Here is a 24,515-nt window from a genome sequence, read left to right as displayed (position 1 = left end):
AGTGGCTCGAGCCTGCAATCCCAGCACTTTGGGAGGCTGAGGTGGAAGGATTGTTTGAGCCCAGGAGTTTGAGAGCAGCCTGGGCAATATAGTAAGACCCCCATCTCTACAAAATATTTAAAAATTAGCTGGGTGTTGTGCCACGTGCCTGTAGTCCTAGCTACTTGGAAGGGTGAAGTAGGAGGATCACTTGAGCCCGGGAGGTCGAGGCTGCACCCCACTGTACTCCAGCCTGGGCAACAGAGTGAGACCCTGTCTCAAAAAAAAAAAAAAGAAAAGAAAAGAAAAGAAAAAGAAAAAAATTTACATAATCCCTTTCCATCTTCTATTTTTCTCGTGCATTTTTTTGTTTGTCAGAGTCTTCCGCAGCCTGGATCTTGATGATTGCATCTCTATAGTGTCGTTTAAGTATTTCCTGTAAATTGTTCAGTAGTTGGATCTAGAGACTTAATCGGATTCAGGTTTGGTTTGGAGGAGGGGCAAAATTACTTCATCGTGGTTGTGTGCTCTTTGTTCTGGATGCACGTAATGCCTGGCAGCCCTCTTTGTGTGAAGGAAAGACTCTTCTTTGGCAGCATTTGCTTCCTGTTTCATGGATGCACTGTTTTCACATATCTCTCATAGGATAGTAATGATGGATTTCTGTGAAGTTTTCTTCTTTCTGATTCATTTCTGTTTCCTCTTAGTTTTTTTGTTTGCTTGTTTTTTATTTTTTTTGAGATGAAGTCTCACTCTGTTGCCCAGGCTGGAGTGCAATGGCGCGATCTTAGCTCACTGCAACCTCCACCTCTCAGCTTTAGGCAGTTCTCCTGCCTCAGACTCCTGAGTAGCTGGGATTACAGGCGTGCGCCGCCACAGCACCCAGCTAATTTTTGTATTTTTAGTAGAGATGGGATTTCACCATGTTGGCCAGGGTGATCTTGAACTCCTGACCTCAGGTGATCCACCCGCCTCGGCCTCCCAAAGTGCTGGGATTACAGGCATGAGCCACTGCGCCCAGTTTACTTTTTTTTGTTTGAGACAGAGTCTTGTTCTGTTGCCCAGGCTGGGGTGCAGTGGCACGATCTCGGCTCACTGCAACCTCCACCTCCCTGGTTCAAGTGATTCTCCTGCCTCAGCCTCCCGAGTAGCTGGGATTATAGGTGCCCACCACCACGCCCAGCTAATTTTTTTCTATTTTTAGTAGAGATGGGGTTTCACCGTGTTGGCCAGACTGGTCTCGAACTCCCGACCTCAGGCAATCTGCCCGTCTCGGCCTCCCAAAGTGCTGGGATTACAGGCGTGAGCCACCATGCCTGGCCTCTCAGGTTTTTGTTGGTTCTTCTTCTTCTTTTTTTTTTTCCCTATTTGTTTATTTTGGTTTCTTTCATGTTGGTGGTTTTACTTACATGTCTGGTAGTCCTTGAATGTCTACTCATATTTAACAGTGGGAGACCTTGAAGCTGTTTGGAGCTCTGTGTCCATAACTAAGGCTTGGCAATTTGGTCTCTGTTATGTCACCACTGAGGGTGGTCTGGCTGGGCTGTTTGGTGGGAATCTTCAATGTCAGTATCTTTACTGTATCTTAGGTCATTAAGTCTTTCCTCTTAGACCTCTAGTCAGTTTCCCAGAGCAGCCTCTTCTAGTCTTCTGTGCAGAGGCAGATGATCTGGCTCTTGGTGTCTGGGAGCCACAGGGGAAGAGGGTTGGGTTTGGGAAAGAGTCTCATCATGTAGTGTACCTACCTTATTGAATCCCCCTCTTTCAGGATGGTGTCCCCATCAACTGGGCCTGCTATCCTCCATCCAGAAACCCTCTGTTTTACTCTCTCTGGTGGATAAACCTCCAGTCTTGGGCCAGGATGTGGAAGGGGCAGTCACCCAGCTCTGTGGAGTTTGGAGAGTACCTGCCTGTTTCTTAAACAGACTTTCAAATAATCCTCCTTATTTAGCATCCCCATTAACCTCACTTCCAGAGGTTGCTGAGATTAGTAATTCGTGAACTTTAGGAATCCTGCCTTCCAAATGTTTTGGGGCTTCCTCCAGGGCTGGCTTGAGAAGATTCTTCTCTCTCTCTCTCTCTTTCTCTGTTAAGTCTTTTCTATTTGTTCATTCGCTTTCCAGCTTCCAAAATGTGGATGCTTTTGCATTTCTCTCTTGTTCTCCCCATCCCTCCCTCATCTAGGTTTATGTCTTTTCTTTTCTTTTTTTTTTTTTGAGACGGAGTCTTGCTCGCTCAGTTGCCCAGGCTGGAGAGCAGTGGTGCGATCTTGGCTCACTGCAAGCTCCGCCTCCCAGGTTCATGCCATTCTCCTGCCTCAGTCTCCGGAGTAGCTGGGACTACAGGCGCCCGCCACCATGCCCGGCTAATTTTTTTGTATTTTTAGTAGAGATGGGGTTTCACTGTGTTAGCCAGGATGGTCTCGATCTCCTGACCTCGTGATCCGCCCGTCTCAGCCTCCCAAAGTGCTGGGATTACAGGTGTGAGCCACCACGCCTGGCTGGTTTGTCTTTTTAAAAATTCCCTGCTCGGGCGTGGTGGCTCACACTGTAATCCCAGCACTTTGGAAGGCCGAGGCAGGTGGATCATGAGGTCAGGAGATCGCAACCATCCTGGCCATCATGGTGAAACCCCGTCTCTACTAAAAATACAAAAATTAGCTGGGTGTGGTTGTGTGTGCCTGTAATCCCAGCTAGTTGGGAGACTGAGGCACGAGAATTGCTTGAAACCGGGAAGTGGAGGTTGCAGTGAGCCGAGATCGTGCCACTGCACTCCAGCCTGGCGACACAGCGAGACTCCGTCTCAAAAAAAATTCCCTTTGGCCCAGGTGCGGTGGCTGATGCCTGTTATCCCAGCACTTTGGGAGGCCGAGGTGGGAGGATAACTTGAGGCCAGGAATTGGAGATCAGCTTGGGTAACATAGTGAGACCCCCATCTCTACAAATAATAAAAAATTAGCTGGGGCCAGGTGTGGTGGCTCATGCCAGTAATCCCAGAACTTTGGGAGGCAGTGGTGGGTGGATCACTTGAGGTCAGGAGTTGGAGACCACCCTGGCCAACATGGTGAAACCCCGTCTCTACTAAAAATACAAATATTAGCTGGGCCTGGTGGCGGGTGCCTGTAATCCCAGCTACTTGGGAGGCTGAGGCAGGAGAATCGCTTGATTCTCCAGGCGGAGGTTGCGGTGAGCCAAGATTGTGCCACTGCACTCCAGCCTGGGCAACAGAGTGATACTCTGTCTCAAAAAAAAAAAAAAAAAAAAAAAAAGCCAGGCGCTTGTAATCTCACAGCACTTTGGGAGGCCGAGGTGGGCAGATCATGAGGTCAGATCGAGACCATCCTGGCTAACATGGTGAAACCCCATCTCTACTAAAAATAGAAAAAAATTAGCCAGGCGTGGTGGCGGGCGCCTGTAATCCCAGCTACTCGGGAGGCTGAGGCAGGCGAATGGGGTGAACCCGGGAGGCGGAGCTTGCAGTGAACCAAGATCAGGCCTCTGCACTCCAGCCTGGGAGACAGAGTGAGACTCCGTCTCAAAAAAAAAAAAAAAAAAAAAAATTAGCCAGGCACAGTGGCACACACCTGTGGTTCCAGCTTCTCAGGAGGCTAAGGTAGGAGGATGGCTTGAGCCCAGGAGGTCAAGGCTGCAGTGAACCAAGATCATGCCACTGCACTCCAGCCTGGATGACAGTGAGACCCTGTTTCAAAAAACAATTAAAAAAAAAAAAAAACCCCTTTGACCTGTAATCCCAGCACTTTGGGAGGCCAAGGTAAGAGGTTCACTTGAGGCCAGGAGTTTGAGACCAGCCTTGGCAATATAGTAAGACCCTGTCTCTATTTGTAAAAATAAAAAACAACAAACAAAAAAACCCTTTGGGAGGACATGAGAGTAGGTGCATGTGCTCATTCTGGCATCAAAATGAGATGTAGATGTTATTACCTATTTTGCAGATGAGGTTGAAGGTCAGAGAGGTGAAACAGCTTGTCTAAGGACACAGCTTATAGGTGACAGAGTTGGGGCTGGTCCTAAGACAGTGCTCTTGGAGAACAAGGATCCTGACTGAAGATCAGGACACGGGTGTCCCAGAGCCACAGCATCCTCATATTAGCAGGGCCTTTAGAGAACAGTTGGTCCAACCCCCTCATTTTATGGGTGAGAAAAAGGAGGCTCAGAATGGAGAAGGGATTCTCCCAGAGTCATGCAGCAAGTTCGTGCAAAACGGTGATGAGAAATGCTCCGTGCTACACCACTCCTTTCTGTGACATTCATTCAGTCATTGACTCAGCAAACATTTATTGAGCACCAACTGTGTGCCAGATCCTGTGCTATGCCGGGAAATACAGACATGAGTAAAACTTGGTCCTTTTTTAAATTTCTTTTTTGAGACACAGTTTCACTCTGTTGCCCAGGCTGGAGTACAGTGGCACAATCTTGGGTCACTGCAACCTCTGCCTCCCATGTTCAAGTGATTCTCCTGCCTCAGCTTCCTGAGTAGCTGGGATTACAGGTGCCTGCCACCATGCTTGGCTAATTTTTGTATTTTTTAATTAATTAATTAATTAATTAATTTTGTTTTTGAGACCGAGTCTCACTCTGTCGCCCAAGCTGGAGTGCAGTGGCGCAATCTCGGCTCACTGCAACCTCTGCCTCCCGGGTTCAAGCGATTCTCCTGTCTCGCCTTCCCGAGTAGCTGGGACTACAGGTGCCCGCCACCACATCCAGCTGATTTTTTTTTTATTTTTAGTAGAGACGGGGTTTCACCATGTTAGCCAGGATGGTCTCGATCTCCTGACCTCGTGATCCACCAGCCTCGGCCTCCCAAAGTGTTGGGATTACAGGCGTGAGCCACTGTGCCCGGCTGTTTGTTTATTTATTTATTTATTTATTTATTTATTTATTTGAGACGGAGTCTCTCTCTGTCGCCCAGGTTGGAGTGCAGTGGCACAATCTCGGCTCACTGCAACCTCTGCCTTCTGGGTTCAAGTGATTCTCCTGCCTCAGCCTTCTAAGTAGCTGTGATTACAGGCATGCCACCACCCCCAGCTAATATTTGTATTTTTAGTGGAGACGGGGTTTCACCATGCTAGCCAGGCTGGTCTCAAACTCCTGACCTCAGGTGATCCACCTGCCTAGGCCTCCCAAAGTGCTGGGATTACAGGTGTGAGCCACTGCGCCCAGCCATAAAACTTGGTACTTGCCTATAAGGAGGCTTCGTCCTGCTTCCTGCTGGCTGCCAGGCCTCCTTGCTGGAGGTGCAAAGGAGGAGAACAGTAATAACAGTTAACATTTGCTGAGTGCTTGCTTCATGCCAAGCACTGTTTGAATTATTTTTCATGTATTAGTGCATTTCATTTTCCCAGCGAGCCTATGAGGCAGGTCTTGGTAATAGGCCCACTTCGCAGCTGAGGAACCTCAGGCATGCAGAGGCTGGGACGCACAATCAGGCAGCTCCAGAGTCCGAGCTTTAACCACCACCCTGAAATGAGGACTGCCATGGCGGGGGGGGGGGGGGGGTAAAGGGAGAAGAGCAGGCGTTGGAGGGAGGGTGAGCTGAGGGGAAGGGGCAAACCAACCTGATCTGCCTCCCTCTTCCTTTAGTGCTCAGTGGGCCCCTCCTCTGATAAGGCCTTGACCTTCATGAAGGACCATTTCCTGATGGATGAGCAGGTGGTAGGGACGCCCCTGCTGGTGAAATCTGGCGTGGAGTATACACGGCTTGCAGTGGAGACAGCCCAGGGCCTTGATGGGCACAGCCATCTTGTCATGTACCTGGGAACCAGTGAGTAAAGAGTTCTGGGACATCCCCCAGAGGACTAGAGCAGAGGATGCCCCCAGGTTGAGGAGGGAAACCCTTGAGTTCATTCACTTATTCATTCAACAACTGTTTACTGAGCACCTGCTATGTGCCTGGCATTCTGCTAGGTTCTGGAAATACAGCAGAGGAGCAAAACAGTCCACTCCCTACCCTTTCTGAGCTTCCTATGGTGGGGGAGGCAGACAGGGAGGTCTTTGGTGGCTTTATCAAGAGCTGTGTGTCTTATGAGGGAAGCTATGTTAGAGGAATGAAAGGTGAGTGGGTGGAGGGGAGCTGGAAACCGCACATGTAGAGATCACTCCTTCAGGAAGCTCATCTGTGAAGGGAGAGAGGAAGGAGGTGGTGGCTGGAGCACGGAGTGGGGCGCAGCTGGGGTTCTTGGTTTTGTTTTTTCCCCCTCCTTGCCCCCAGGGTTCTTGTTTTATAGACAGGAAGGACTAAGCATCTAGTAGACAGGGGGATGGCAAAGAGATGGGTAGAAGAAGGGATAAGTGGCAGGTAAAGTTGTGGCGGGAGCAGGCGGCCAGAGTCCAGGACACATGTCGAGCTGGGCAGCTGTGGGTGGTGGGGGGGACAGTACCTGAGCTGGGCTGGGAGTGAAGCTGTAGCAGCGGGGTGTGATTTGGTGGGTGTGCAGGCTCAGGGTAGGAAGCCAAGGGAGCTCTTATTTGAAGGCATTTGTGTTCTCTATGTAGGTGGAGGACACAAGGTCATGAGCTGGGAGTGAGGGGGCAGGAAAGGTGGGAGGTTTGAGGAGAGAGAGGTAGATTCAAATAGCCATTGTGGGCTGGGCACAGTGGCTCACGCCTGTAATCCCAGCACTTTGGGAGGCTGAGGCGGGTGGATCACCTGAGGTCAGGAGTTCGAGACCAGCCTGGCCAACATTGTGAAACCCGTTTCTACTAAAAATACAAACAAATTAGCAGTGTGTAGTGGCACGCACCTGTAATCCCAGCTACTCGGGAGGTTGAGTCAGGAGAATCACTTGAACCCGGGAGGCAGAGGTTGCAATGAGCCAAAATTGTGCCACTGCCCTCCAGCCTGGGCGACAAGAGGCCAGGAGTGAAAATCCGTCTCAAAAAAAAAAATAGCCATTGTGGAAAGAGGGAGACGGAGTCAGCAGGGAATGCAGCAAGACTGCCCAGGCAGACTGCTCAGGCAGGATAACCTTGAGGGTCAGTGGAAGAAATTTGTCAAGTTCATTCATTCCTTCAGGCCATATTACTAGGCACTGTATCAGCTGTGCATGTATTGGGTATACAGCAGAGAACAAAACAGTCAAAAATCTCAGTCTTTGTGGAGTGGATGGAGACAGACAATAGCATCCTGAATAAGTAAATTACATGGCACATCATGAGATTTGAGTCACGTAGAGGTGTGTGCGGGGGAATCAGGAATGCCAGGTAAGGAGGTTGCACCTGTTAAAAGGGTGGCCAGGTAGACCTCACTGAGGTGCTTGATGGATGTGAGGGAGGCAGGTGATGTGATTTTCTACAGAAGCGCCCAGCCGCCCACTGTTTCATGCCTATGGAGAAATAGCTGGGTTTCTCCAGGGACAAAGTTTTGTCAGGGAGTTGCAAAGGAAGGACAGGGGTCCAAGGGATTTTAGTCATTTACAAGAGACTGCCATCTCCATGGCACAGAGGAAGGTGAATGATCTGGCTGACCCGCACCCAGTACATATCACCCTCAGAAGGAGCTTTCTTACAGCTGGGGAGGCCCCCGGAAGTTGGGAAGGGATCTGTGGATGAGATGAGATGACTTCCACTCTCTCTGTCTCCCCATAGCCACAGGGTCGCTCCACAAGGCTGTGGTAAGTGGGGACAGCAGTGCTCATCTGGTGGAAGAGATTCAGCTGTTCCCTGACCCTGAACCTGTTCGCAACCTGCAGCTGGCCCCCACCCAGGTGGGAAGGGACCTGACCATCAAATGGCCTTCCAGTGGGGCTGGCCTTGGGGGCCTGTTGGGCTGGCTCCCTGGGCCTGCACCAGCGTGCTGGGACTTTACTAGATGTGGCTGGGGCTCCCTGACAATCTCCATCTCTCTACCAGGGTGCAGTGTTTGTAGGCTTCTCAGGAGGTGTCTGGAGGGTGCCCCGAGCCAACTGTAGTGTCTATGAGAGCTGTGTGGACTGTGTCCTTGCCCGGGACCCCCACTGTGCCTGGGATCCTGAGTCCCGAACCTGTTGCCTCCTGTCTGCCCCCAACCTGTGAGTGCCAGTCCTGGATGGTGGCCTGGATGGCCAGCCAGGACCCTTCTCAGCCAGCTTCTGCTACTGTTCTTCCTCTCTCCAGGGGCTACTGACATATTCACTCCAAGAGTCCTCCCATCCTGCAGTGGGTTCCTCCAGGGATGGAGTTTCCAGGCAGTTTTGAAGCTGCTCTGGCCATTCCGCGTTCCTCTCTCTGTTCCTAGTCTCACCTGGCCTACCTTCTTCCCTACTGCACTTCCTCCCTTCCTTCTTCCTCTTCCCACTTTCAGCTCTTTTGAAGGATAATTTTTACTTTCTCTGCTCTCTTAGGAACTCCTGGAAGCAGGACATGGAGCGGGGGAACCCAGAGTGGGCATGTGCCAGTGGCCCCATGAGCAGGAGCCTTCGGCCTCAGAGCCGCCCGCAAATCAGTGAGTGTAGGACCACTCACCAGGGGAGGTGCAAAGGCTCCGGAAGACTTTTGGGCAGGGGTGGGCATTCCTGCTCCAATTTCCTCCCCCAGCACCTGCCTGGCTTGAGATCTGAACACCCGAGTTGGGATGGATTTGGGTCCTGGCTATAGGGAAGAGGCATAGGAATTCTGAGCTGGAGGCCAAGCTGGGATTCAGGATTGAGGTTGCAGTCGATTTTGGTGTCAGAGTTGGAGTTAAGTGGACTGGGGCTTAGTTTGGGGTCCAGACTGGAGATTAAGGAGGAGTGAAATTTGAGTTTGGGAGTTGAAATGGAAGTTGGAGATAAGAGTTAGGGTCCAGGCCAGGCTCAGTGGCTCACTCCTGTAATAACAGCACTTTGGGAGGATGAGGCGGGACTCCCTTCTACCATTGTTTGAGCTCATGAGTTTCAGACCAGCCTGGCCAACATGGTAAAACCCCATCTCTACGAAAATTAACCAGGCGTGGAAACACATGCCTGTAGTCCCAGCTATTCGGGAGGCTGGGGTGGAAGGATGCCTTGAGCCCAGGAGGCAGAGGTTGCAGTGAGCTGAGGTTGCAGTGAGCTGAGGTTGCGCCACTGCACTCCAGCCTGGGCAATAGAGCCAGACCCTGCCTCAAAAAAAAAAAAAAAAAAGAGGGCTGGGGTCCAAAGATAGGTTAGAGACTCTCTCCTGTCTCCATCCTTCACTTCTCCCTTAACCCTTTTGCTCCTTTCTTTCTCCTACAGTTAAAGAAGTCCTGGCTGTCCCTAACTCCATCCTGGAGCTCCCCTGCCCCCACCTGTCAGCCTTGGCCTCTTACTATTGGAGTCATGGCCCAGCAGCAGTCCCAGAAGCCTCTTCCACTGTCTACAATGGCTCCCTCTTGCTGATAGTGCAGGATGGAGTTGGGGGTCTCTACCAGTGCTGGGCAACTGAGAATGGCTTTTCATACCCTGTGATCTCCTACTGGGTGGACAGCCAGGACCAGACCCTGGCCCTGGATCCTGAACTGGCAGGCATCCCCCGGGAGCATGTGAAGGTCCCGTTGACCAGGGTCAGTGGTGGGGCCGCCCTGGCTGCCCAGCAGTCCTACTGGCCCCACTTTGTCACTGTCACTGTCCTCTTTGCCTTAGTGCTTTCAGGAGCCCTCATCATCCTCGTGGCCTCCCCATTGAGAGCACTCCGGGCTCGGGGCAAGGTTCAGGGCTGTGAGACCCTGTGCCCTGGGGAGAAGGCCCCATTAAGCAGAGAGCAACACCTCCAGTCTCCCAAGGAATGCAGGACCTCTGCCAGTGATGTGGACGCTGACAACAACTGCCTAGGCACTGAGGTAGCTTAAACTCTAGGCACAGGCTGGGGCTGCAGCGCAGGCACCTGGCCATGCTGGCTGGGCGGCCCAAGCACAGCCCTGACTAGGATGACAGCAGCACAAAAGACCACCTTTCTCCCCTGAGAGGAGCTTCTGCTACTCTGCATCACTGATGACACTCAGCAGGGTGATGCACAGCAGTCTGCCTCCCCTATGGGACTCCCTTCTACCAAGCACATGAGCTCTCTAACAGGGTGGGGGCTACCCCCAGACCTGCTCCTACACTGATATTGAAGAACCTGGAGAGGATCCTTCGGTTCTGGCCATTCCAGGGACCCTCCAGAAACACAGTGTTTCAAGAGACCCTAAAAAACCTGCCTGTCCCAGGACCCTATGGTAATGAACACCAAACATCTAAACAACCATATGCTAACATGCCACTCCTGGAAACTCCACTCTGAAGCTGCCGCTTTGGACACCAACACTCCCTTCTCCCAGGGTCATGCAGGGATCTGCTCCCTCCTGCTTCCTTTACCAGTCGTGCACCGCTGACTCCCAGGAAGTCTTTCCTGAAGTCTGACCACCTTTCTTCTTGCTTCAGTTGGGGCAGACTGTGATCCCTTCTGCCCTGGCAGAATAGCAGGGGTAATCTGAGCCTTCTTCACTCCTTTACCCTAGCTGACCCCTTCACCTCTCCCCCTCCCTTTTCCTTTGTTTTGGGATTCAGAAAACTGCTTGTCAGAGACTGTTTATTTTTTATTAAAAATATAAGGCTTATGTATGATGGGTGCTGTGTTTGTTGGAGCAGAGTGCTCCGGCAGAGAATTGCTGGGATGTCAAGGGAGCAAGCAGTCCAAGCACATCAGCTGGGAGGAGGACTAGGTTTGTGGGGGGATTGTTCTCTCCAACTCCAGACTACCTCGTCTGCCCTGCCAGCTCCCCACCCAGAACCAGCCCACCCAGAACCAGCCCACAGCACTTTCCTCCACTCTGAGCATTGCTAGAGGGTGCTGCAAACTTTTGCCTTTTGGGCCAACCACAGGTTGGTGTTGACCAGGCTCAGCTTGTATCCTTCTGCTAGACAGGCGATACCTCATCCATCACTAACTCCCCTGCTGCGGCCCCCACAGTTGCTGTCCACACCTCTCCCACACTTCTCGTGACTCCAATTCAGCCCTGCTTCCCCACTGCAGCAGTTGGCTTCAACTGTTGGTAGACAAATTTATAGAAAGACTGTGCATCCACCCCCATCCTGGCCACATCTTTCTCAGTATCTGATAATGCTCTGTCCACACCTCCACACCACCTTCCTCCTCTACCCTCTGTCACAAAGGCACAGGTCCCTCTTCTACCAAGACTAACCAGCACATCTCTCCCCCCATCACTGCCAGGGATCTGTTCTCTAACCATCTGACCTCCAGCATCCCCACTCGCTTTACCCACTTCCTTATCTTTCATCTCTCCTCTCCCACCTACAGGTGTGTTCAGGCGTTCTCTAGATAAAAAAACAACAGAACACTAATCTTACCACAAACTCTATCCATTCACGTCAGCCCCACTCAGTCTCTCTTTCCTGGTACCACCAAACATGGGAGTGAGTCCATTCCGGCTGCCCCCACCTCCCTCCAGTGTCGCCTGAGCTCTCTTCAATCCCCTGAGGTCTAGCTTCTTTCCCCAACTTTCTGCTCAAATGGCTCTCTCCGAAACTACCCATAAACCCCTAATGCCAAATTTGACCTTGGTGTGTGTATGCCCCTCACATATTGACTACCCCATTCTCACAATTTTCTTCTATTGTGTGTTCTCAAATTTTTTTTTAATTTAAATCTTGGTTAAAAAAAAAACAAAAAACCATACAACGTACCCCCTTAGCCATAAAAAAAAAAAAAAAAGAAAAAAAAGAAAAAGAAAAAAAAGACCTGGCACGGTGGATCATGCCTGTAATTCCAGCATTTTGGGAGGCCGAGGCGGGTGGATCACTTGAGGTCAGGAGTTCAAGACCCACCTGGCCAACATAGCAAGACCCCATTTCTACTAAAAGTACAAAAAATTAGCCAGGCGTGGTGGCAGGCACCTGTAGTCCCAGCTACTCTGGAGGCTAAGGTAAGAGAATAACTTGAACCCAGGAGGCGGAGTCTGCCGTGAGCCGAGATTGCGCCACTGTGTGTGTGTGTGTGTGTGTGTGTGTGTGTGTGTGTATTTTTTGAAACAGAGTCTTGCTCTGTCGCCCAGGCTGGAGTGCAGTGGCACAATCTCAGCTCACTGCAGCCTCTGCCTCCCAGGTTCAAGCGATTATCCTGCCTCAGCCTCCTGAGTAGCTGGGACTACAGGCGCCTGCCACCACACCCAGCTAATTTTTGTATTTTTAGTAGAAACATGCTTTCACCATGTTGGTCAGGTGGGTCTGGAACTCCTGGACTCAGCTGATCCGCCCGCCTAGGCCTCCCAAAGTGCTGGGATTACAGGTGTGAGCCACTGCGCCCAGCCTAACAAGTACATATTTATTTTTTAAAATTAGAGACGGAGTCTGACTGTCACCCAGTCTGGAGTGCAATGGCGTGATCCTAGTTCACTGCAGCCTTATACTCCTGGGCTTAAGGGATTCTCCTGCCTCAGCCTCCTGAGTAGTTAGGACTACAGGCACATGCCACCACACCTGGCTATTTTTTTTTTTTTAGAGATGGGGTCTTGCTATATTGCCCAGGCTGTCCCGAATTCCTGTCCTCAAGCAACACCCCTCCCTCAGCCTCCCTAAATGCTGGGATTACAGGCATGAGCCACCATGCCCACCCCCAACCCTTCTTAGCCATCTCTACCTATATATATGTATATAAGCTGGATATGGTAGGTAGCCCATGCCCATAGTCGCAGCTACTCAGGAGGCTGAGGTGGGAGGATTGTTTCAGCCCAGGAATTTGAGGCTGCAGTGAGCTATGATCATGCCACTGCAATCCAGCTGGGGCAACAGAGTAATCCTGTCTCTAAAAATAATAATAATAATATGAAAAATAAAATATATTAACTATTCATTAAGTGGAAATGGATCATCACAAATATCGGCTGAATAGTCTGAGGAGGAGGAGGAGAAAGAGGAGGGGGTTGGTCCTGCTGTCTCAGGGCAGAGGCGGTAGAAAATCTCCTTAAGCCGGGCACAGTGGCTCACGCCTGTAATCCTAGCACTTTGGGAGGCCGAGGTGGGCAGATCACCTGAGGTCAGGAGTTCAAGACCAGCCTGGCCAACATGGTGAAACCCCGTCTCTACTAAAAATACAAAAATTAGCCAGGTGTGGTAGCACACGCCTGTAATCCCAGATACTTAGGAGGCTGAGGCAGGAGAATTGCTTGAACCTGGGAGGCGGAGGTTGCAGTGAGCCAAGATCACGCCACTGCACTCCAGCCTGGGTGATAGAGCAAGACTCTGTCTCAAAAAAAAAAAAAAAATCTACATAAAAATGGACTTACATAATTAAAACTCATGTTGGTCAAGGTTCAACTGTATAAATAAGTAAGCTAGGTAGTGTGGGGAAAAGAAAGAGAGATCAGATTGTTACTGTGTCTGTGTAGAAAGAAGTAGGCATAGGAGACTCCATTTTGTTCTGTACTAAGAAAAATTCTTCTGCCTTGAGATTCTGTTAATCTATACCCTTACCCCCAACCCCGTGTTCTCTGAAACATGTGCTGTGTCAAACTCAGGGTTAAATGGATTAAGGGCGGTGCAAGATGTGCTTTGTTAAACAGATGCTTGAAGGTTGAGAGTCATCACCACTCCCTAATCTCAAGTTCCCAGGGACACAAAACACTGCGGAAGGCGGCAGGGCCCCCTGCCTAGGAAAGCCAGGTATTGTCCAAGGTTTCTCCCCATGTGATAGTCTGAAATATGGCCTCATGGGAAGGGAAAGACCTGACCGTCCCCCAGCCTGACACCCGTAAAGGGTCTGTGCTGAGGAGGATTAGTATAAGAGGAAAGCATGCCTCTTGCAGTTGAGACAAGAGGAAGGCATCTGTCTCCTGCCTTTCCCTGGGCAATGGAATGTCTCAGTATAAAACCCGATTGTACGTTCCATCTACTGAGATAGGGAAAAACCGCCTTAGGGCTGGAGGTGGGACATGCGGGCAACAATACTGCTCTGTAAGGCATTGAGATGTTTATGTGTATGCATATCTAAAGCACAGCACTTAATTCTTTACCTTGTCTATGATGCAGTGACCTTTGTTCACGTGTTTATCTGCTGACCTTCTCTCCACTATTATCCTATGACCCTGACACATCCCCCTCTCCGAGAAACACCCAAGAATGATCAATAAATACTAAGGGAACTCAGAGGCTGGCAGGATTCTCCGTATGCTGAACCCTGGTCCCCTGGGCCCCCTTATTTCTTTCTCTATACTTTGTGTCTTTTTCTTTTCCAAGTCTCTCGTTCCACCTAACGAGAAACACCCACAGGTGTGGAGGGGCAACCCACCCCTTCAAGGTAGGGTACATTAGATGATGATGTACTACAGGGAAAAAATGGATCTGGGGAAAGCAGTTTGGGAGTAGGAAGGGTGTCTACAATTGTTTTTTGTTACAGTTAACAGGGTCTCACTCCATTGCCCAGGCTGCAGTGCAGTGGCTCAATTGTAGCTCACTGCACCCTCAACCTCTTGAGCCCAAGTGAGCTTCCTGCTTAGCCTCCAAAGTGGGTGGGACTATAGGCATGTGCTATCATGCCTGGCTAATTTTTAATTTTTATTTATTTATTTATTTATTTTTTGAGACGGAGTTTCACTCTTGTTGCCCAGGCTGGAGTGCAATGGCGCGATCTCTGCTCACCGCAACCTCTGCCTCCCAGGTTCAAGTGATTCTCCTGCCTCAGCCTCCCAAGTAGCTGGGATTACAGGTATGCGCCAACACGCCTGGCTAATTTTTGTATTTTTTTTAGTAGAGAAGGGGTTTCTTCATGTTGGTCAGGCTGTTCTTGAACTCCCGACCTCAAGTGATCCGCCTGCCTCAGCCTCCCAAAGTGCTGGGATTACAGGCGTGAGTCACCATGCCCAGACAATTTTTTATTTTTTGTAGAGACAGGATCTTACTATGTTTCCCAGGCTGTTCTTGAACTCCTGGACTTAAGCAATCCTCACTCCTTGGCCTCCCAAAGTGCTGGGATTACAGGCATGAGCCACATTGCCTGCCTTTTTTTTTTCTTTTTTGAGATGGAGTCCCACTCTGTCGCCTAAGCTAGAGTGCTGCAGTGGCATGATCTTGGCTCCCTGCAACCTCTGCCTCCCAGGTTCAAGTGATTCTCCTGGCTCAGCCTCCTGAATAGCTGGGATTACAGGCACCTGCCACCATGCCTGGCTAATTTTTGTATTTTTAATAGAGACAGAGTTTCGCCATGTTGGCCAGGCTGGTCTTGAACTCCTCAGGTGATCTGCCCACTCGGCCTGCCAAAGTGCTGGGATTACAGGTGTGAGCCAAGGCCCCCAGCCCTTTTTTTTTTTTTTTTTTAGAGATGGGGTTCTCACTATGTTTCTCAGGCTGGTCTTGAAGCAATCCTCTCACTTTAGCCTCCCAAAGTAGATTTTTTTTTTCCTTTCTTTTTTTTCTTGAGATGGAGTCTTGCTCTGTCACCCAGGCTGGAGTGCAGTGGTGTGATCTTGGCTCACTGCAACCTCTGCCTCCAGGGTTCAATCAATTTTCCTGCCTCAGCCTTCTGAGTAGCTGGGATTACAGGCGCACGCCATCACACCTGGCTAATTTGTGTGTGTGTGTGTGTGTGTGTGTGTGTGTGACGGGGTTTCACCATGTTGGCCAGGCTGATCTCGAACTCCTGACCTTGTGATCCGCCCGCCTCGGCCTCCCAAAGTGCTGGGATTACAGGCGTAAACTACCGCGCCTGACCAGTAGACATATTTTTAAGATAAAGCTAATGGTATTTGATGATACATTGCACATGGGGTGTGAGCAAAAGAGACCAGTCAAAGGGTGACTTCCATATTTTTGGTGCGGTCAAGTGGAAGATGGTGTTGCTAATAAACTGAGATGAAGACAGCAGATAGCTGAGATTTGGGAGAACAGGATTCCATTGATGCTAAGTATCAGTCCGGGTTATTCGAAGAAACAGAACAAGTGATTTTTTTGTCTTTTTTTTTTTTTTTTGAGACAGAGCCTCACTCTGTTGCTCAGGCTGGAGTGCAATGGCACAATCTCAGCTCACTGCAACCTCTGCCTCCCGGGTTTAAGCAATTCTCTGTGTCAGCCTCCTGAGTAGCTGGGATTACAGGCACGTGCCACCACGCTGGGCTAATTTTTTTATTCTTAGTAGAGATGGGGTTTCACCATCTTGGCCAGGCTGGTCTTGAACTCCTGACCTCGTGATCCACCCACCTTGGCCTCCCAAAGTGCTGGGATTACAGGCGTGAGCCACCGCGCCTGGCCACAAGTAGATTTTATATATACATGTTGTCAAGTCTGTCCCACAGACTCTGGCCGAGCAATGAATGAAAGGAGTACTCAGACACGGGTATCCAGTGAATTCACAGCCCCCCTAAGCCGGTAACGCATTTATTCAGTACAGATTTTTTTTTTTTTTTTTTTTTTTGAGATGGAGTATTGCTCTGTCGCTCAGGCTGGAGTGCAGTGGCGCGATATCAGCTCACTGCAAGCTCCGCCTCCTGGGTTCATGCCATTCTCCTGCCTCAGCCTCCCAGGTAGCTGAGACTACAGGCACCCGCCACTGCGCCTGGCGAATTTTTTTTTTTAAATATTTTTAGGAGAGACGGGTTTCACCACTTTAGCCAGGATGGTCCCGATCTCCTGACCTTGTGATCCGCCCACCTCGGCCTCCCAAAGTGCTGGGATTACAGGCGTGAGCCACTGTGCCCGGCCTATTTAGTACAGATTTAACGACAAGGGCTTGGAGCAAACACAATTTGTGGGTAATAAACATTGTCGACCCCCCAAGTAGAGAGCAGTCCTGCAGGCGAATGATCAAAGGTTGGTTTCTGCAGACAGGAGTAAACAAATTTATCTAGATAAGTTCCTTTACATTCCCTTGTTATCTACCCTTTGCTCTCAGGCTCTGGATAAGAGAATTTGGCTGCCTTCAGCCAAATTTTATTTTGAAGCTTTTGCAAAACCTCCCGGCCTTCCAAGAAGGTTTGTGTCTTTCCCTATAATTTCTTCCACCACCCTGACCAATTTCCTACATCTCCCCCTTTTCTGTTTTTTGCATCAGGTTTTGTTGATTGAAGAGTACAGATGTGTGCAGCAACAGGTTTGTCAGGCGTAGCGGTCACTGCTTGTATTTTGGCTTTGCATCCTAGAATTAGTAAATAACGTAAGACAAACCTGAGTATAATCAGTAACATTGCTTTCCAATCAAGGAGTGACATGTAGTGTTACCTGGCACCTCAGTCTAATGTGTGCCATTACTGAGGAACCCCACTTGGGGTAAGTCAATCCCTTCTAGCCTAGCAGTCGCTTTATTAGAAGCTGGGAAGGGGGTGTTTGTCTAAGTAACAGGGTGGAAGAAAGGCAGAATTAGAAGATGGACCTAATAGAGTGTAGCAGGTACAGGTAGTAGGCAAAGTGAGAGAATAAAAAAGGAACAAATTATTTGGAGTGAACATGTTTGTGTTTGGAGCAGGATTCGCTTAGCCTCCTGAGTTGTCTTCTTTAGCATTCAGTCTGGGGCCTGTGTTGTCTGAGGAAGCCACATTGTCCAGGGCTGAGTCCTGCAGGATTATTTTCTTTATTACCGGGTTAGGTTCTACCCACACTCTGGTAAGGTTTGATGCATTGTGCTGGAATCCAAAGAGGACCTGAGGGGGTGTGAACACAAGCATATCCTCTTCCTCACGTTAGCAAATCATTTGGACCACACCATACATTACTATTTACATCTTTCCATAAAACTGTGGGTTTTATGTCTTGAGAGGTTTTAGCAAAGTGCTTTTCTATAGCTGATTGAAATTTATCATTTAAATTTAAGAAATTAAGGGTAAATAAGGCTTGTGCTAGTAGTGTTGCAGGGTCCTTACTCATAATTCCCCTTTTTTGTTTTCTGAGCATATTTTTAAGAGAGGAATGGACACGTTCTACTATGGCCTATCCTTGGGGGTTATACGGATGCCTGTGGAATGCTGGATATTCCATGTATAACAAAATTGTTGAAATTGTGAACTAGCATAAGCCAGACTATTATCAGTTTTAATTTTTGTGGGTCACCTCATAAATGCAAAGGTTAAAAGATGTTTAATGACATACCAGGTGGACTCTCCAGGAAGAGCATGAGCACTAATTAAGTGAGAACTGGTATCAACGGATGCATGTACATATCTTAGTTTTCCAAATTCAGGGACTTGAGTAACATCTCTTTGCTATAACTGATTAGGTTCTAGTCCCTAGGGTTAATACCTGTTAAAGGAGGGGACGTGCCTGTGAGCTGGCAATCTGGGCACTGCAGGATAATTTGTTTATCTAGTCTTTGGGTAAGTTGAAATTGTTAAGTTCCTCCAATTTTGGTGGAAAAATTGATGTGATTATGTGGTTTGGTCAAGCAGTGACGTCATAACTTGCAGGTCTGCTTGATTATTGCCATAAGCAAGTGGGCCAGGCAGTGAGCTGTGGGCTTGAATAGTGTGTGATAAAAGTAGGGTGTGTACGTTGATCCAGCAATTGCTGAAGTTGAAGAAAATGTGCACACGGTGGGCTCGACAGTAGACTTAATGAGGCCTGTTTCAAGGTTCTGCAATAAACAGAGTAAGCAAAGTCACCAACAATATTGATAGGCTGAGTGGAAAAGTTCTCCAGGCCAATATTAAGGCTTCAACCCCAGCTCTCTGAGTGCTAGTAAATCCAGAACAAGTGAGGGAATTATGTGGTCTCCACCAAATAGCCACTTTTCCATTTTTACCAGAGCCGTCAGTAAAAAGCATTAAAGTGTTAGGTATGTGCCTACTTTTGTAGGCACAATTACAGGAGTACAAGATAAGAACTGAATGAGTTTGTCAGCAGTAAAGTCATGCTCTATATGGCCTACATAATTAGAAAGTGTTATCTGAAGATTTAGAGATGGGGCAATGCTGCTTCAAATTGCTTTTTACTCAAAGGAATTCTTATGACATCAGGGTCATACCTAGCAACTGATTGCATCATCTGTGGCTTGTGTAGATGACTTCAATAACTAGCTGGATATAGGGAGATAGTGTTTTAGTCCCGGTATGTGAGCAAAAAACCCATTCTAGAAAGCATAGCCCTGGGGCCATCTGTCCTATTAATTCTGTTGGGGAATGTTTAGTAGGAAAAACAAACAATAGAACTGAATATCATGGGTCTATGTGATCTAGCTGCCTCTGAGAAATAGCTTGCTCTATTTCCTCAATTTCCCTTTTTGCTGCAGGAGTTAAATACCTGGGAGAGTCTAGGGCTGTATTGCTCTTTAGGATAGAAAACAGGTTTTGTAACTTATCAGTAGTTATGCCCAAGATGGGGTGAAGCAAATTAATACCACCCAGTATTTTTTGATAATCATTTAAGGTGTGTAAGTTGCTAGTATTTAATTTAACCTTTTGACGTCTTACTGACCGAGAAGTTAGTATGTATCCAAGATACTTCCAAGGAGAGGACAACTGTACTTTTTCAGGTGCTATGATTAAACCTCTTAACTGTGTATTCTTTATGACAGAGGCATAGAAACTGAAAAGCATTGACTCCATTGGGGCTGCTAGTAAAATATCATCCATAAAACGAATAATCTTGCAATTAGGAAATTCTTTTATATTGGGGAGCAAAGCCTGATTTATATGATACAGACATATCCAGACACAGGTATCCAGTGAAAGAGTGGGCTAGGACTGTTCAGCATTCCTTGAGGAGGAACTTTCCAATGAGATTTGTGAGCTGGCCTTTCATTATTGATAGCTGGTATTGTAAATGCAAATTTTTCTCTGTCCTGTTCTGCAAGGGGAATAGTATAAAAGCAGTCTTTTAAGTCAATAACGACTATAGGCCAATCTTGAGGAATTACCATGGGGGAGGCCCTGTTGAAGGGGCCCCATAGGTTGCAAATTAGCACTGATAGCCCGTAAGTCATGCAAAAGTCTCCGTTTGCCAGACCTTTTGGGAATGACAAAAATGGGTGAATTCCAAGGGCTGTTTGATGGTTCTATATGGCCGGCTTTTAATTGTTCCTCAACTAATTAATGGACTCCTTATAATTTCTCTCCCTTTAAAGGCTACTGTTCTACCCAAATAGGATTTTGAGAGAGCCATGTTAGGGGTAGGGGAGGAATAACAGTGGCCATTACTAGAAAAGGGTTGGTTGTTTACATTATTCATCAAATTCTGCCCTCCAGAGGGGGTATTGACTGGTGTTTAAAGTTGTTTTTGCTAGCATTGACCAGTCCCATGGAGTCATACGGAAGTTGTCTGCTATGGACTCAATTAATCCTTTTGTAAATGGGATAGCGGCTCCGTTTTCTCTAATGCTTTTTCTTATCTCTTTACAAGCATCAAAAGAAATGGGTTCATGTACCTGATTGCCTTGTCGATCTTGCGTTACCAGGCAGGCTAAGAGCTCCCCTTCTAATGCCACTTGCCTAAGATAGGGTCCCATAACTGTAGCATATCCCTTGTCTTTTTAACAATTTATAGGAGGCTGGGCGGAGTGGCTCACATCTGTAATCCTAGCACTTTGGGAGGCCGAGGCGGACAGATCACCTGAGGTCAGGAGTTTGAGACCAGCCTGACCAACATGGAGAAACCCCATCTCTACTAAAAATACAAAACTAGCCGGGCGTGGAGGCGCATGCCTGTAATCTGTTACTCGGGAGGCTGAGGCAGAAGAATCGCTTGAACCCGGGAGGCGGAGGTTGCAGTGAGCCAAGATCACGCCACTGCACTCCAGCCTGGGTGATAGAGCAAGACTCTGTCTCAAAAAAAAAAAAAAAATCTACATAAAAATGGACTTACATAATTAAAACTCATGTTGGTCAAGGTTCAACTGTATAAATAAGTAAGCTAGGTAGTGTGGGGAAAAGAAAGAGAGATCAGATTGTTACTGTGTCTGTGTAGAAAGAAGTAGGCATAGGAGACTCCATTTTGTTCTGTACTAAGAAAAATTCTTCTGCCTTGAGATTCTGTTAATCTATACCCTTACCCCCAACCCCGTGTTCTCTGAAACATGTGCTGTGTCAAACTCGCTTGAACCCGGGAGGCGGAGGTTGCGGTGAGCCGAGATCGCGCCATTGCACTCCAGCCTGGGCAACAAGAGCGAAAACTCCATCTCAAAAAAAAAAAAAAAATTTATTGGAGGGGGGACTCAGGTATTTTTGCCCAGTGATAGCGGGGCTGAGGTAGAGGGAGGCGGATAGGAAGGTGACTGTTTCTCCTCCCTTCCCTTTTGAGGCTCTTCTGTGTAGAGCAGAGCCAAAGCAGCCCTGACTAAGGCCCATAACGTTAGAGATGTTACTGGGACCTGTTGCCCTTGTGCATAATGTTGTTTAAGATTTCTCCCCAATTGTTCCCAGAGCTCTATGTCTAGCATGCCTTCTTCTGGGAAAAATGGGTTAGGGGAAACAACAGTTTGCATTAGGTCCCTTAATTGAGCCTGTGAAACCGAGGTTCTGCTAGCTTTAAGCAGCTGTTTCAATACTTTTATATACTGTTGCTGTTGAGCTGATAACTGTTGTCCATGATGAAACCCTAGCATGAACAATTCCCTTGAATTTGGAAATCCCGAGCGGGCACCAATGACTTACTGACTTACTGACCGCACAGTCTCTTCACCTTCGTTTTCGAGGGTTCCATTGCAATCCATTGCAGCACTCCTCACATGGGGCACCACCTGCCAAGTCTGTCCCACAGACTCTAGCCCAGCAATGAATGAAAGGAGTACTCAGACATAGGTATCCAGTGAAAGAGCGGGATAGGGAACTACCAGCACTAGGGGCCGAAGAGAGTTCGCAGCCCCACTAAGCTGGTGACACTCACATTTATTTAGTACAGATTTAATGACAAAGGCTTGGAGCAAACACAATTTGTGGGTAATAAACATTGTCACCCCCCCAAGTAGAGACCAGTCCTGTGTGTGAATGATCAAAGGTTTGTTTCTGGAGACAGGAGTAAACAAATTTATCTAGGTTAGTTCCTTTATATTCCCTTGTTATCTACCCTTTGCTCTCAGGCTCCGAATAAGAGAATTTGGCTGCCTTCAGCCAAATTTTCTTTCGAAGCTTTGCAAAACCTCCCAGCCTTCCAAGAACGTTTGTGTCTTTCCCTGTAATTTCTCCCATCACCCTGACCGCTCTCCTACAATATATAAAATTTATAATATATAAAAAATATTATAAATAATGTGTAAAATATGTATATATAGAAAATATATTCTATATACAGAGCATTTATATACATATATAGTTTTTCTTTTTCTTTTTTTGAGACAGAGTCTCATTTTATCACCCAAGCTGGAGTGCAGTGGCATGATCTCAGCTCACTGCAACCTCTGCCTCCCATGTTCAAGCAATTCTCATGTCTCAGCCTCTCAAGTAGCTGAGATTACAGGTGCACGCCACCACGCCCAGCTAATTTTTGTATTTTTAGTAGAGACAGGGTTTCGCCATGATGGCCAGGATGGTCTTGAACTCCCGACCTCAAGTGATCTGTCCATCTTGGCCTCCCAAAGTGCTGGGATTACAGGCATGAGCCACTGCGCCTGGCCTGCATTTTTCTTTTTTCTTTTTTCAAGGAACTGGCTATTTGATTGTAGGAGCTGGCAAGTCTGAAATCTGTAGGGCAGGCCTGCAGGCTGGGAACTCTGGGGACAGCAGGTGATGTTACAGTCTTAATGCAGAATTTCTTCCTCGGGGAAACCTCGGTTTTGCTCTTCAGGCTTTTCAAATGATTAGATGAGACCCACCCACATTATTGAGGCAATCTCCTTTACTTATAGTCAGCGGACTAGATGTTAACTGTGCCAGCAAAATAACCTTTATAGCAACATCTAGATTAGTGGGGTTTTTGTTTGTTTTTTGAGACAGAGTCTCCTTCTATTGCCCAGACTAGAGTACAGTGGCGCAATCTGGGCTCACTGCAACCTCTACTCTTGGGTTCAAGTGATTCTCATGCCTCAGCCTCTCAAGTAGCTGGGACTACAGGCACGTGCCACCACACCCGGCTAATTTTTGTATTTTTTTCTTTTTAGTAGAGACAGGGTTTCCCCATGTTGGCCAGGCTGGTCTCGAACTCCTGATCTCAAGTGATCCACCCGCCTCTGCCTCCCAAAGTGCTGAGATTACAGGTGTGAGCCACCATGCCTGGCCTATATTAGTGTTTGATTGAATAAAAAGGTAGTACAACCTAGCCATGTTGATAGAAAACTAACCATCACACTAAGATTGAAATGTCCATTAGATATTTTAAGGCAGTTATAAATAAGTCTGGAGTTTAGAAGGAGGGACCCATCCTAGAAATATCAATTTTTAAAAATAGTAGGCCCAGCACGGTGGCTCATGCCTGTAATCCCAGCACTTTGGGAGGCCAAGGCAGGTGGATCACCTGAGGTCAGGAGTTTGAGACCAGCCTGGCCAACATGGTGAAACCCCATCTCTACTAAAAATACAAACAATTAGCCGGGCACGGTGGCTGGTGTCTGTAATCCCAGCTACTTGGGAGGCTGAGGCAGGAGAATCACTTGAACCCACGAGGCAGAGATTGCAGTGAGCCAAGATCATGCCACTGCACTCCGGCCTGGGAGACAGAGTGAGACTCTGTCTCCAAAAAAATAAATAAATAAAAATAAAAATAGTAAAATACACACAACATAAAGTTTACTATTAATAACATTAATACATACACAATATTGTGCAACCATCACCACTACCTAGTTCTAGAACATTTTCATTGCCCAAAAGGAAACCCTGAACCCATTAGTTACTTTCCATCCTCTCCCTCAATCTCCAGACTCCCGGCAATCACTTATCCACTAATCTGCTTTTTGTCTCTATTGATTTGTCTATTCTGGTTATTTCAAATAAATAGGATTACCTAATATGTGGCCTTTGTATCTGGTTTATATCACTTAGCTTAATGGTTTCAAGGTTCATCTATGTTGTAGCATACATTCATTCCTTTTTATTGCTTAATACTATTCCACTGTGTAAATATACCACATTTTGTTTACCCATTCATGGGTTGATGGACATTTGGGTTGTTTCTACTTTTGGCAATTGTGAATAGTGCTGCTAAAAATAAACATTTGTGTATGAGTTTTTGTTTGAATGTCTGTTTACAGTTGTATTGGGTATATACCCAGGAGTAAAATTGCTGAATCATATGCTAATTTTATGTTTAGCTTATTGAGGAACTGCCACTGTTTTCCACAGCAACTGTAGCATGTTACATTCCCACCAGCAAGATCCGAGGGTTCCACTTTCTCCACATCCTTACCAACGCTCATTTTCTGCTTTTTGTTTGTTTTAATTTTAGCCACCCTAGTGGGTGTGAAGTGGCATTTTATCAACTTGGTTTTGATTTGCATTTCCTTAATGACTAATGATGTTGAGCATCTTTTCATGTGCTTCTTGGCCATTTGTATATCTTCTTTGGGGAAAGGTCTATTCAAGTCTTTTGCCCATTTTTCTTTCCTTTTATTTCTTTTATTTCACCTGTGACTATAGACAGGATCCAAAGAGGAGTTTTCCAGTCTCTTTCCTGGGTTTAATGGAGACTTACCTTACCCTTCTGTGTTATTTTTTAATTTGGTTGTGTGGGCGGCAAGCCACCCAGGTGCCGACGCAAGAGA

General features: G+C 47.6%; 1 protein-coding gene and 1 pseudogene across 16 annotated transcripts in view; one reads left to right on the top strand and one right to left on the bottom strand.

Moving 5' to 3' along the window:
- Nucleotides 1–10,509, top strand: part of SEMA4A (semaphorin 4A) — a 30,440-nt gene extending 19,931 nt beyond the window's left edge. For all 16 annotated transcript variants that reach the window (XM_016948338.4, XM_063797038.1, XM_063797041.1 and 13 more), the window contains 5 exons: nt 5,580–5,760; nt 7,584–7,702; nt 7,848–8,005; nt 8,318–8,418; nt 9,170–10,509. In XM_016948338.4, coding sequence (XP_016803827.2) covers nt 5,580–5,760; nt 7,584–7,702; nt 7,848–8,005; nt 8,318–8,418; nt 9,170–9,762 — 1,152 coding nt within the window. In that variant the 3' untranslated portion in view covers nt 9,763–10,509. The remainder of the gene's footprint in view (nt 1–5,579; nt 5,761–7,583; nt 7,703–7,847; nt 8,006–8,317; nt 8,419–9,169) is intronic.
- Nucleotides 10,510–24,376: 13,867 nt separating this feature from the next.
- On the bottom strand, nt 24,377–24,490 carry LOC112207367 (small nucleolar RNA SNORA26; annotated as a pseudogene).
- Nucleotides 24,491–24,515: the final 25 nt, after the last annotated feature.

Source organism: Pan troglodytes, chromosome 1, assembly GCF_028858775.2.
Source record: "Pan troglodytes isolate AG18354 chromosome 1, NHGRI_mPanTro3-v2.0_pri, whole genome shotgun sequence".
Taxonomy (NCBI): Eukaryota; Metazoa; Chordata; class Mammalia; order Primates; family Hominidae; genus Pan; species Pan troglodytes.
The sequence above is the reverse complement of the archived record's forward strand: the minus strand, read 5'-3'. Positions and strand labels throughout refer to the sequence as shown.